Genomic DNA, 13,147 nt, shown 5'->3' on the forward strand with positions numbered 1-13,147 from the left:
CTTTAACCAGCTGGTCTCTTCTAATCATGTTAAGGAAAACCTCCAGTACCGATATAAACAATAGAGGGGAAATTGGGCATCCCTGTCGTGTCCCTTTCTCTATTGGAATTTCATCCATAACCATACCATTTACAATAAGTTTGGCCTTTTGCTCAGAATAAATTGCACTTATACCATTTTCAAAGTTCTTGCCTACCCCCATTCCTTGGAGATTCCTCTTCATAAAGCTCCAACAAATATTGTCAAAGGCTTTCTCTGCATCGACAAAAATCAAAACAGCTTTTCTATTTATGTCAGTTTCCAAAAGTTCTAGAATATCTATAATATTCCTCACATTGTCTGACAAATGCCTGCCTGGTAGAAAGCCTGTTTGGTCCCTGTGAATCTCCTCTAACAGCACTTTTTTGAATCTTTTTGCTAGAATGTCTGCAAAAATTTTATAATCCACGTTCAAAAGTGATATAGGGCGGTAATTCTTGACTTGATGTTTCTCAGTTTCTGTCTTTGGTATAAGTGAGATGAATGCTTCCTTCCACGATTCGGGAGCCTTTTTCCCCTCCAAAATTTGATTGCAAACTTCTTTCAATGGTTGTATTAACCAATCCTTCAATACTTTATAATATCTCGCAGTTAATCCATCTGGTCCTGGTGATTTTCCCAGCTTCATATCCTGGATGGCACTCTCTATTTCTTGATCTGTAATTTTCTCGTTTAAACTCCTTCTGTTGTTTTCAGAGATTTTTGATAGTCCGTATTTTCCAATAAATTCTTCTATCTCCTGTTCATTTTTTGGCCCTTGTTTGTATAATTTCTTAAAGAAACTTTGAAAACAATTACTTATCTCATTTGGTTTATTAATAGACTTCCCATCTACTTCGAGTGATGTCACTGTATTCAATTTTTGTCTCTTTTTCAGTTGCCAAGACAGTAGCTTCCCACATTTATCTGCAGATTCAAAAGTCTTTTGTCTCATTTGTTTAATTTTCCATTCTATTTCCTGGTTCGTCAATTCCATATATTGTGTTTGATAGAATTTTATTTCTCTTAATATCTCCTGGGATTTAGGCTTAGATCTCAATTTCTTCTCCCCTTCTTTTATTAGATTCCAAATTTTCTCTTTCTTCTCATTCTGCTTTTTCCTCTTTATTGAATTCTGTTGTATTAGGAAGCCACGCATCACGGCTTTACTTGCGTCCCAAATGATTCTTTTTTCTGTGTCTGATCTCAAATTGATCTCGAAGTAGTCTTTAAGTGTTTCTTGGGCCTTTTTGCAAATTTCCCCATCTCCAAAGAGAGTGTCATTCATTCTCCATCTAAAGGTTCCAGCTGTTGTCAGTTTCATTTCCATCTTGACAGCATTATGGTCAGAGCAGGTCTTTGGGCAGATTTCTGTTTTTTTAACCTTTGATGCCAGATTACTAGAAATCCATATTTGATCAATTCTAGTCCATGTCATTTTTGCTTCAGAGAAGAAAGTCCCCTCCCTTTCCAGAGGGTTCCTAGTTCTCCAAATATCGATCAGATCCATAGTGTCAGTCAGGTCAAAAAAAGTCTTTGGTAGTCTTCCGTCATTAGATATTGTTTGTCTTTGGGCCTTATCCATGTTTGTAGAGACGACTCCATTCATGTCACCCATCATTATAATTTTAAAGTCCAAAAAGTCCATTAAAGTCTCATGCAACTTCTTGAAGAATTCAGCCTTCCCCTCATTTGGTGCATAAACTCCAACAATCAATATTTTTTCTCCATAAATTTGGATTTCCACTGCCAGGTATCTTCCTTGGTCATCCTTAAAGATCAATTTTGGTTCAAATTTTTCCTTGACATAAATCACAACTCCTCTTTTCTTGACTCTATCTGATGATATAAATTCTTGTCCTAATCTCTTGTTTGTTAAAAGTTTTCTATGTATCCTGGCAATGTGAGTTTCTTGTAAACAGATTACGTCTAGATGTTCCTTCTTTAATAAATGAAATACTTGGCCCCTTTTTCGAGGGTGGTTCAAGCCATTGCAGTTCCAGCTGAAGAGTTGCAGAGACATTTTGGTTACTGGGTAGACCTTCCACCGACTGCACCAAGTTGTTGTTCCTCCTCGGTCGGTGCTCGGTTCAGTCCAAATGATAGATTTGAGATGTCCGGTACTTCCTCCTCGCTGACAGTTCCTTTCTGAAGATCCTCTTGATTTCTTTCCAAAAAGAACTCTTTATCCTGGTTTGTTTTTATTTTAATTTTCTTCCCTTTGTAGCTAAAGGACAGCCCTTGTGGAAATTCCCACCTAAATGGGATGTTATTCTTCTTAAGTAGATCAACTAGTTCTTTAAATTGAGATCTAACCTCCAAAAAGTATTTAGGAATATCCTTGAAGATTTGAATCTGAGAATTTTTAATGACCAAGGCCTTCTGGAAATGTAGGTTCAATATTTTGTCTCTTTGTTCCTTTGATCCTAAGGTAATTAAACAATCTCTTGGCTTCTTCCCTTGCTTCCTGCCAATCCGAAAGGCTGAAGTTATCATAAATTCATCTTCCTCTCCATCTAGCTCATCATTCCAGAAGTCTTGAAATTTGTCTGTAAGGAATTCCCCGAGCTTGTCCTCTTCCTCTTCTGGAACCAGTCTTAATTTCAGATTCTTACTTTTCCTTTCCAGTTCTAGTAGGGCTAATGCTGAATCATGTTCATGCACTTTTTTTACAATAGGCGCAAACTTTCCTTTGGTTTCTTCAGCAGTGGACCTAGCACTCTCAGCTATTCTCCTTGTTTCCGTAGATTCTTGAACCAAACGGTTTATAGAATCTGTGTTAGATGAAATTGTTGTTGTATTCAGGTCTAGTCTTGTTGTCAACTCCGTCAATTTCTTTGAGTTCTCTGTAGACTGTTTAGTGAGTTCTGCAGATTGCTTGGTAAGTACTTCTAGTGACTGATTTATTTTAAGCAGGGCCTGTGTCATTGACTCCATTGATGCTGCTGTTATTTTTTCTTGTGCAGCTGCTGCTCCTGATAAGGAGCCTCTTTTTTGAGCTTGTTTTTGAGCCTGCTTTGTTTTACTTCTTGTTGAAATCTCTTCTGGCGGGTTGCTCATAACTCAAGGTCATTCACACAGGAAAGTTGCAAGTGGAAAATCCCACTGGATACTCCGTAATATAACTAAAGCCCTCTAGAGGAGGAAATTGTAACCGTCCAAAGGCACCCAGAACAAAGAAACAGAAAGTCCAAAGGCAAAAGTCCCATTAAAAGTCTTTAGTTTGTAGCACTTTACTGTTAAAATTGTAATCCACCAAAGTCCCAAGTATGTTTCAAAATAAGTCTTATTTTGTAGCCGCTGTCCTTTGACAGCTCACTTGACAGTTCCTTTTTTCAGGCGATCGCTGCTCCGGCAGCCTAGCCAGAAGTATCAGCAGCAGAGGTTTTTTATTCCTTATCCCTTTCTTTTGCAGGTTAAATTAATTCTGTTTCCTCCCCCCCTTCTCCTGCACAACAGGGGGGAGACCCTTTCGATGTCTGGTTTAATAAGAGTTAAAAGGAAAGTCCATTTAAACACAGCTTAGTCTTTTCATTGCTCCGTTAATCATGCAGTTCCGGGAGGCTGACTTCCTTAATTTTGCCTTCCCGTTTTCAGCCAAATCTTCTAAATTTTTTAAGTCCCGTCTTACTTTTGCAGTCTTACTCACGGGTATTGTTGTTGCCAATCGTTGATTTCAGAAAGGAATCGGCGCTCTCCGTTAATGGCGACGCGGCTTCACTCCGTAAGCTGGGTAGCGATCCTCAGCACCGCGCTCACCCCGATGCCGCTCCGGAGCCTTTAAAAAGGCTCTTTCACGATGCCGGGGGGGCGCAAAGGTGCCCACCGAATCTCCTTGCTCACAGGCTTCAGCGCCTGTGATTTTAGGGGTCCCCCGCTTGCCGTAGCGGGTAAGACCCGAACTTACGGAGCAGTCCTGCCTCGGAGCTTGAGGCTAGGACCGCCATCAAACGCTGGCGCCGACCGGAAGTCTCTGGAATTCATTGTCTTGGGTCCCACCCTCTGGAGCAGCAGAAAACAAGCTTATTCTGTCTTCCATGTGGCAGCCCTTAAGATATTTGAAGATGGCTATCCTATTGCCTTTCAGTCTTCTCTTCTCCAGGCTAAACACCACCAGCAAAAAGGTTGTTGAAACATATTGCCTGTTGTGCCTGCTAATTTAGCCTTACTGGGATTGTAGTCCAGAATTATCCAGAGGGCACAAGGTGGATGCCTGGGCAAATCGGCCTTTTGCCTCAAAGGGCATTCCCAGATCTTCTGGGCTCCTTGCATCAACTGGAGCGGCTGCTGTATTTCTTTTCGTGTGGCAGAGAGCAAAGGAAGTCTCAGCAAAAGGATCTTTGCTTCTCTCTAACACTCTGGAAAATTAATCAGCTCCTCATTTGCATTATAAGGCAAACCACAAACACATTCAAGCCACTCATTAAAATGCGGGAGGCAATTAGCAGGTTAAAATAAAAAATGTCCGCACTCTGGTTTGATCCCTTTACCTTGCTTGACCAGAGGATCCGGCTCTTTGAACCTGGCATTTAGAAAGCTGCCATTGCTGCCTGCTCCTCCTCCAGAGACTGTTTGGCCTGGGAAAGCAGCTTGGCTTCCTGGCCACCTCCTAAGCTCTCTGACAAAGCAGACCATTAAAAAGGATGAGCTCTGCGTGGGACGCGGACCAAGGACTGGAGCAAGCAGCTTCCTATCCGCTCCCTGTGTATAATTGATATTCAAATCAAAGACTTAACGGCACAGCTTGAAAGATTTGTTTTTGTGTTATTATCCCTGCATAAAATACTTCGGGTCTCAAACATGCTCTGGCTTATTTTGGGAGAGTTGGATGTGCATGCCAGATCCCCACGGTGTGCATTTATGCTTCAGCCCCACTCCCACCCCCATCCTTGCAGCTCAGTGAACCAAGATCCTAGCCCAGGACTTAGCTTTCTACTCTCTCTCTCTAAAATGCCATCGAGGTGAAATTATGCCCCTTTTGCTAGGTGTGCTGGGCTCCCTGCCTGCAAAAGGCCAGGGAGCCCAAGGCTTTGGTGGGCAGATCCCCAGCAGACCTTTCGCTTTTCTTGTGACTCTTGTGAAATCCTGGTCAGGATAAGCGCCCCCTTGCCCCAAATTGCCTCCTTAACAGCCTTCACTGACTTGCTCCAAGTTCCCTTTGTGAGCCCTTTCTGTGCTGAGGGACAAAGCAGGCTATTCCACGTGCAGACAGATTGTGTGATTGGCACAAGGTTGGTTCTCTGGATGGCTGAGACGGAGGCAACCCTTGTTTTCAGCCAGAAGGTGGTGACCTTCATAACCTGCCCCCTGCCACAGCAACACTCTTGCTGTGCAACAAATATACATTATGCGTGCCATAATATACAGATGTACACTGAAGCTGGGAAGCTGTTTTGAATGGAGTAGGGGTGGTTGTGGCCAAGCCAGTGGTGGTGGTGTAGTGGTTATAGTGTCAGACTAGGACCTGGGAGACCAGGGTTCAAATCCCCCCCCCCACTCGGCCATGAAGCACACTAGGTTCCCTTGGGCCAATCACTTCCTCTCAACCTAACCTGCCTCACAGGTTGTTGTGGGGATAAAGTGGGGAGGAGAACTATGAGCTCCTGGGAGGGAATGCAGGCTATAAATGCAAGCAAGCAATCATTCAGGTGGGGCATCTTGTGTTGTTGAAGTCTTGACCGTTTCCTGATTCTTCTTCCAGGCCTATTCTGTCTACGATGAAGAGATTGGCTACTGCCAGGGCCAGTCATTCCTTGCTGCTGTGCTGCTTCTACACGTGAGTTTCTCTTTGCTACCTGAGAGAGGGCCCTGTGCAAGAACGTTCCAAAGCGTGGGGTGGGAGGTCCTCTGCGGCACTCAGGCACAATCCAATCTCCCTTTGCTCTGCCTTCCCTGCCTCCCTCCCTGCCCAAGACCTGTTTAATTAATCAGAATCTGTGAGCACTTTGAACCTGGCAGGAGGATGGGCAAATGTGCCTGAGAGTTTAGGAGACCCTGGTATGTGACCCATCCATGTATGTTCTGTGTCTTGTATTGGTTTCCTTGAATGTAATGTCACCCTTCGTTCCCTTTCCCCCTTTTAAATGTCTACATCGCCTTTGATGCTGTTTGCTGAAACATACATTAAAGCCTGCTTACATGCAAACAAACCAAAGATTGCAGCAGTTACCTAACCAACAACTAGCAATGAATCACTGCAGGTTTAGTGATTTTTATATAATCAAAACCAGGACAATTATCCTATAGTTTATATGTATATGTAATTAATTGTACGTATAATTTATATGTAAGAACAGACAGAAGAGCTCTGTTGGATCAGGTTGTTAACAGATCCAAACTCCATCCAGGCTGCCTGTTGGTTTCTTGTTGTTCTTTATGTTGTTGAGCAGTAATGCAGGTAGATCCATTGTGAAGATCCCAAAACTTCCCCACATCCAGAAAAGGTTGCTCCATACATGGATGCTGTCTCTTCTAGAGAATGAAATTTTTCATTCTTTGAACATGCTAATAGTGAACATGGGTGCAGAGCTAGGGCAGATTTACAGCCCAAATTGAAATAGGGAGAATGCTTGCTGCTGGGGAGGAGCAGCCCAAGGTTTGTAAACAGCGGGGGGGGGGGGAGAAACTTTTAAAATAGTCCAATAAAGACTGAGCATGCTTGTTGGCTGCAGAATCCGGGTGGTAGGTGTCAGGTTCCAGGGAATCCGATTCCCCCTACGGTAGGCTGCCAGGGATGGATATCAAGGAGAGTTCTTACCAAGTCTTTTATTCAATATTCACAGAGAGAGTCTTAGAAAAGCTGCTCCCAGTGAAACCCCACCCCCTCCATCTCTCCCATTATACGCCATCCCTACGTTGGCTGATCTATGCTTTCTGCCTCTGGGATTTCTGTTCTCCTACTTTCAATGCCCACCGGGTTCGGGTGTGTGTGTCTGGAATGCTTTCTAAATACACTGAGTCTGTCGGCTGCCTCTCCCCTGGTGCTGCTGCTTCTTCCTGTTCCTCTCCCAATATTTCCCAGCTTCTCCCTTCTGCAGCCTCTGAGCTGTGACCTCCCTCAACCCACTGTTGTAAATCTCTACTGTCTTCCTCTTCTCTGGAAGGTTCAGGCTGAGGAGGCGGTGTCCACTATTCCTCCTCCTCTTCTGCCCAGTCCCTGACAGTAGGATGGGCAGTCAGGAAATCTGTTGGTGTTTGAATGGAGTATCCTGGCAAAGGGCATGGCTGGCTGGTTGGCACCCTGAGCACAAGCACTCCACAGTGCAGCATTTTGGTACAGGTCCAAGTGTCATAAATCCTGTGCATTTACCAGGAAGATGGGTGGCATGTTCTTTTCCTGCTTTTGTCAGTCGAGGAGTCAAGTCAGGTTACCAGGCTGCTCAGTTCGAAGTCCACCTGGGACCAGCTTGGGCTCTGGGCCACAGGTTTCTTCTGGTGCCTGGCTGGACTGATTTCCACATCTCACCAGTGGCCTCTGACTAAATGAGCTTTGTAGAAAGGCTTAAAGGGAGGCTACAGTCTCTTGCAGGTGTCAGATAAAAGCTGGGGGGAGGGCGGGCTTTGTAGTTTAAGATGACCATCCACTCCCAAGGCTGAATATCTTTTCTTTCCCTCTCTTAACACATCAGAGGTTATGTGGGCCTTTGAGGGGCTAACCGGTCTGTGCGGAGTCCACCACGGGGAAATCTTGGACAATCTATTCAAAAGGAGTTGTCTGGATGACCCCTTCGGGTACTGGTTGCAAGTTTTCTCTTGTTCCTTGGAAACAGCCAGCTCAGAACACCACCAGGGATGCCTGCCCTGTCTCGCTTCATTTCCCTGGCTGTCCACCCCACTCCAGCAGTTGCTTATGCAGAAGTGCTGAGCATTTTTTGCAGTTACTTCTCTCTGACACCCTTAATTCCCTTTCTGCTGCTAGAAGTTATTTTTAAACCACATTCATGTTGTTGGTTCTCTTTCTCTGCTCTCTCCCCGCTTCCTCAAACTAGCTATCTCTGCTGTCAGTTACTGAATGACACTCTGCAGAGCTTCCAGGCCCATTTGTTGTTCTGATCCACAGCAGGCTCCTTTTCCTTTTTAAAAAGTATCCCCCCCCCCAGCAACCCTTCAGCTTATTTGAATGATGGCTGTACCACCATCTCATACTAAATATAAAGAGACTTGGTATGTCTCTGAAAACCAGACTTCTTGTCAGTTTGAGAGGAAGGTATTTCTCCCCCCCCCCCATGACACAAGAAAGTTGTAGAAAGATATTCTGAACACCAGTCATAAGGGTGGTTTTGTTGTAATTGAACAGCAGCTCCCAATATTCACTGTGAAAACTTGAGGCCTCGCAGAATAATGAATTTAGCGGTTCTTCGCCTCACCACAGGCAATGCAGGCATTAGCTGTGCAATTCATAAGAAATGAAGATGAAATTGTGCTTAAAACTGGATCTTAGAATTGCTTCTGAGGTTGCTTTTGGAAGCTTGTGATGGGTTTTTAAGAGCTTAAATCCCAGTCCGGAGATGTAAGCCTTTGAATTGTGATACCTGCTTGTCTTTAGGAGAGGGAAGCCTGCAGAGCAGCAGAAGCTGAAAATATCATTCAAAATGGGTGGCTTTCCTGGGCCCTTGGATAGAGGTCTTGGACTTCCGTGAGTGCACCTCTCAAATGTTCATGAGGTGTGCATGAGCCTTCCTGGTGCATTCTTCAAAAGCACCACAAACGCCCTCTTTGCAACAGTTTTATTTCCCCCTCAGTAGGGACGCAATTGGCACTGTGATCTAAACCACTGAGCCTTTGGGCTTGCTGATTGGAAAGTCAGCAGTTCAGATCCGCGTCACCGGGCTTTGTCCCAGTTTCTGCTAACCTAGCAGTTTGAAAGCATGCCAGTGCAAGTAGATAAAATAGGTATCGCTGTGGCAGGAAGGTAAACGGTGTTTCCATGCGCTCTCGCTTCCATCACTGTTCCATTGTGCCAGAAGCTGTTTATGGCCAGAAGCCGGCCATATGACCTGGAAAGCTGTCTGTGGACAAATTCTGGCTCCCTTGGCTTGAAAGCGAGATGAGTGCCACAACCCCATGGTCACCTTTGACTGGACTTAACTGTCCAGAGATCCTTTACCTTTTTTGAAAAGCTGTTCTCCCCTCAACTTGTAAAAGGCCCAGTTGATGTGGCCCAGAACGTGAACCTTCATTACTGTGGGAAAACAGGGGGAGTTTTTGAGCAAGGGAAGATGACAGACTTTTCCAGAACACCCTGGGTATGGATACCCACTTAAGACTGGCAAGGTGTGGATAAGGCTACCAGTCGGTTCTAGCCATGATTGCTGTGCTCCACCTTCACTGCTGGAGGCAGGGTGCCTCTGAATACCAGGTGCAAGGCTCTTACGTTCCTATGAGTAGATATGACACCATCAGTTTACCCCTCATTTTCTGCTGAACTGCTGCTAAACCTTCCCTTGCTGTCATATTCTCACACAACCTGTGGTGGTTTACGGTTCATTGGTGGCAGAAAGAATGAGCAATAATCTCCTGCCTTTTCCTTGTGGGAGTAGAGTAGGGCCACATTCACACCATACATTTAAAGCACATCTTTACCACTTTTAAACAGTCATGGCTTCCTCAAAGTAATTACGGAAGCTGTGGTTTGCTAAAGGTGGTGAGAGTTGTTAGGAGACCCCGCATTCCAGAGTTCCCTGGGAAGAGGGCTTGATTGTTAAACTATTCTGGGAGCCTTAGCCCTGTGAGAAAAATGGGGGTCTTCTAATAGCTCTTGACATCCCTAACAAACTGCAGCTCCCAGAAAGGATGTTTAAAGTGGTATAGTTAGGACTGCCGTGCGTCCAAAATTTCCCAGCAGTGTCTGGGTGGGATAGCTTAAATGTCCAGGAAAAGCCAGACTTGCATGTTGGAAGTGTAGATTTTGGAAATTTTCCTTAAAAGTAGCTCAAAAACTTTCTTTTCTTTCTTTTTTTGGGATCTGGCAAAAAAAGTTTAGCAACTTTGAAGAAAAACAACAACAACTCAGCAACTTTTGTGTCTGGATTTTCACTTTTTGTAATATGGCAACCCCTAGGTATAGTGCTTTAAAAATAGAGTGTGCATGTGGCCCACGTTTGGCTGCCAATAAAGTAAGGTGGTTCTCTCAACATACTGGTAGGAAAAACTGAAGGAAGAAGTTAGATTATCATGCTTAGCTCCCCACCCCACACCCTTTTAAAAATGACAGCTGGTTTTGTTCTTTGTCTTTGACAGATGCCTGAAGAACAGGCGTTTAGTGTTCTGGTCAAAATCATGTTTGACTACGGACTCAGGGAGCTTTTCAAACAGAATTTTGAAGATTTGCACTGCAAGTTTTATCAGTTGGAGCGACTCATGCAGGTAAGGGGTGCTGTCTGTCCCCAGAGACCGAGATTTGACAGGGGGCGGGGTTTCATCCGAGAGAGTGATGCTCTTTGCAAGGTGAAGTCCAGAGGTGATGCTAACAGGGGTGGCCACATGGCCTTTAATCATGTGACAAGCTGTGCCCCATTCTTCCCCTGGCCATTTTCTTCTTCCCACGACTATCGCAACAGCGTGTGTAGCACAGTGGCAGGGAGAGTGGGGTGGCTCCTGTGATCCTCATTGCTGGACTCCAGCTCCCATCATCCCTGCCTACTGACCATGCTGGGAGTTGGAGTCTAGCAACATCTGGAGTGCAGCACAGCTTCCCCCAGCCCTGGAATAGCATGCCTTTATTCTCTCCCCTTCAATTTCTTTCTTTCTTTTTTTTAAATTGTTGTTCTTCTACCAAGTGTACTTGAAGCATCTTGTGAATTGTTCAAAAGAGCCACACTCTATATATTTAGTGTAATATTGAATGAATGAATGAATGAATAACAATAGAAGAGAATCAGTGGAATTTAATAATAATAATAATAATAATAATAATAATAATAATAATAATAATAATATTTGATATGACAACCCAATAATTCATTAAGTGAAAATGCTTAGTCAAATTTCTGTTGTCTGTTAGGCAAAGACCATTGCAATACTAGTCACCAAAAACAGTAATAAGAATCTAAGAATAAATTAAAACAGATTGTCAAAATTTAAGATTGCAAAGTTCCTCAGTTCATTTAGGTTTAGGTTTTGTAAAAAAGATCCCCTTGGCAGTTGTTTTTGTTAAAAAAAGGGGGGGGGCTGTAATTTTATTTTTTACTAAAGTTACCCTGTAGGTAACAGACTTGTCTACATTTTGCCAGCAGCCATCCGATTGACCCCTTAGAAAAAGAATTTATTTGCTCCACATCTGAAAGCTGCTGGAGATGCAGCTGGGGTGGGGAAACACACACGGGAGGCCGTTCCACAGTTTTGGTGCCACAGTGGAGTAGCCCCCCCCCCAACCATGTGTCCACCCACCACATCTCCAGTGATGAAGGAATTCGTGGCAGGGCCTCTGATTAACACTTTACAGTTTGAGCAGGCTCACATGCCTGAATCCCCGTGTTTCTAGAATGCCAGACAAGTGAAAAGTTCTTTGCCAGGTCAACTGCAGTAGCTTTCAGCAGCTGGCTGCCCTTCGGCCTGTTGGCACTTCAGCAGGCAGGCCATTGGGGTCATTGGGGGGGGGATGGGACACCGGGTCTTGCCCCTCCCCTGCTGCCACCATTAATGCACCTGAATGGGTGTTTTTTGAAGCTAGTTGCTGCCTAGGGGCATTGATGTCCAGGAGACCTAAATGTTCTAAATTACGTTAATGGGAAACCTAAACGTTCTGTGGTACATTATGAGTCCGTTGTGTGCTTCCATCTTAAACAGCATCTTGCAGATGAGAAGATGGTTGTGTTATTTATTTATTGCTATTTGGGACAAACTTTTGTCTTTTTCTTCTCTTTTAGGAGTACATTCCTGACCTCTACAACCACTTTCTGGACATCAGCCTTGAAGCACACATGTATGCATCCCAATGGTTCCTCACACTGTTCACAGCAAAATTCCCCCTTTATATGGTCTTCCACATCATTGACCTGCTGCTGTGTGAGGTAAGGGTGATCGCCTTTGACAAATTCCAGTAATCCCGGCCCTTCACATGGGTATATTTAGTTATAAACGAAACACACGAGAGTTTGTAAACAAGCAAAAATAAAAGGGTGGAGAGAAGGAAGGTATATATAAACAGTTTCACAATCATGTTCATTTTCATGGATGTTTTTCCAGCCTTCTGTAGACATGGCATCATGGCAGCTTCCAGCCAGCGCATTAGATATTAATCTCCCATTTCTTTGAATCCACCTATTGTGTGCCTGTGTGTGATCTGGACATTGAGTCACTGGCAAAGGAGGTCAGCTTTGTCCCCCTTAATCTCTGAATGGCTGTGTGCAAGAAGCTGGTGCTGGAGGAAGGAAATGATTCAGCAGCTTCAAGAAAGTTTTGGGCATAAACGACCAGGTTAAGTTCTGGGCAGAATGTGGTGCCAAGAAGAGCTTGCTAAAAGCTTGCTTTTATTGTTGCTTATAGTCCTCAGGTGGCGCAGTGGGTCAGTCATTCTCGCTGTTAACCAGAAGGTTGGTGGTTCGAGCCCACCCAGGGACAGCTGTGGGCAAGACTCCTGCATTGCAGGGGGTTGGACTAGATGACCCTCAGGGGTCCCTTCCATCTCTATGATTCTCTTACCATCATGGTTGTATCAGCGGCAGAAAAGAATATACATGCTAATACAATAGTTAAAGAAACGACATCAACCAAAAAAAATTGTTAGATTAAAATATATAGTTAAAATAAATGAGGTAAAAATAAATAAATACAAAAAGTTAAAAGGAACTAATGCATTAAAATCACCTCCATTTCTAAATGCTGCAACACAACAATAAGAGTGCTAAGGACTGCTATGCTGTTGACAAACATGCTTGATGGTAGAAATCTTTTTATTTTGAGGCTATTTTTCACCCTGCTCTTTAGCCATAAAGAGGTCCCAAGGAAACTCACAATTCATGTAAAAAAACAGAGCCCTCCCTGCCATTAGGCTTACATTATAAAAGGACACGACACACAAGGAAGATGCACTGCGAGGGAGGAGGAAATAAGCATGCTTAGGTTAGATGTCTTAGTTACTTGGGAGAAGAGACCCACAGGTGGTGAGGTGCGTTTTCCCTGTGGGACC

The 13,147-nt window shown here is 44.1% G+C and overlaps 2 protein-coding genes across 4 annotated transcripts in view; one reads left to right on the top strand and one right to left on the bottom strand.

Annotated features, from left to right (window-relative positions):
* RABGAP1 (RAB GTPase activating protein 1) overlaps positions 1-13,147 on the top strand; it is a 100,768-nt gene that overhangs the window by 75,963 nt on the left and 11,658 nt on the right. For all 3 annotated transcript variants that reach the window (XM_081847515.1, XM_081847514.1, XM_081847516.1), the window contains 3 exons: positions 5,720-5,794; positions 10,258-10,383; positions 11,886-12,029. In XM_081847515.1, coding sequence (XP_081703641.1) covers positions 5,720-5,794; positions 10,258-10,383; positions 11,886-12,029 — 345 coding nt within the window. The remainder of the gene's footprint in view (positions 1-5,719; positions 5,795-10,257; positions 10,384-11,885; positions 12,030-13,147) is intronic.
* Positions 1-13,147, bottom strand: part of STRBP (spermatid perinuclear RNA binding protein) — a 159,226-nt gene that overhangs the window by 7,729 nt on the left and 138,350 nt on the right. The gene's annotated exons all lie outside the window — the stretch shown is intronic.

The sequence above is a fragment of the Podarcis erhardii genome (genome assembly GCF_964252035.2).
Source record: "Podarcis erhardii genome assembly, chromosome: Z".
Taxonomy (NCBI): Eukaryota; Metazoa; Chordata; class Lepidosauria; order Squamata; family Lacertidae; genus Podarcis; species Podarcis erhardii.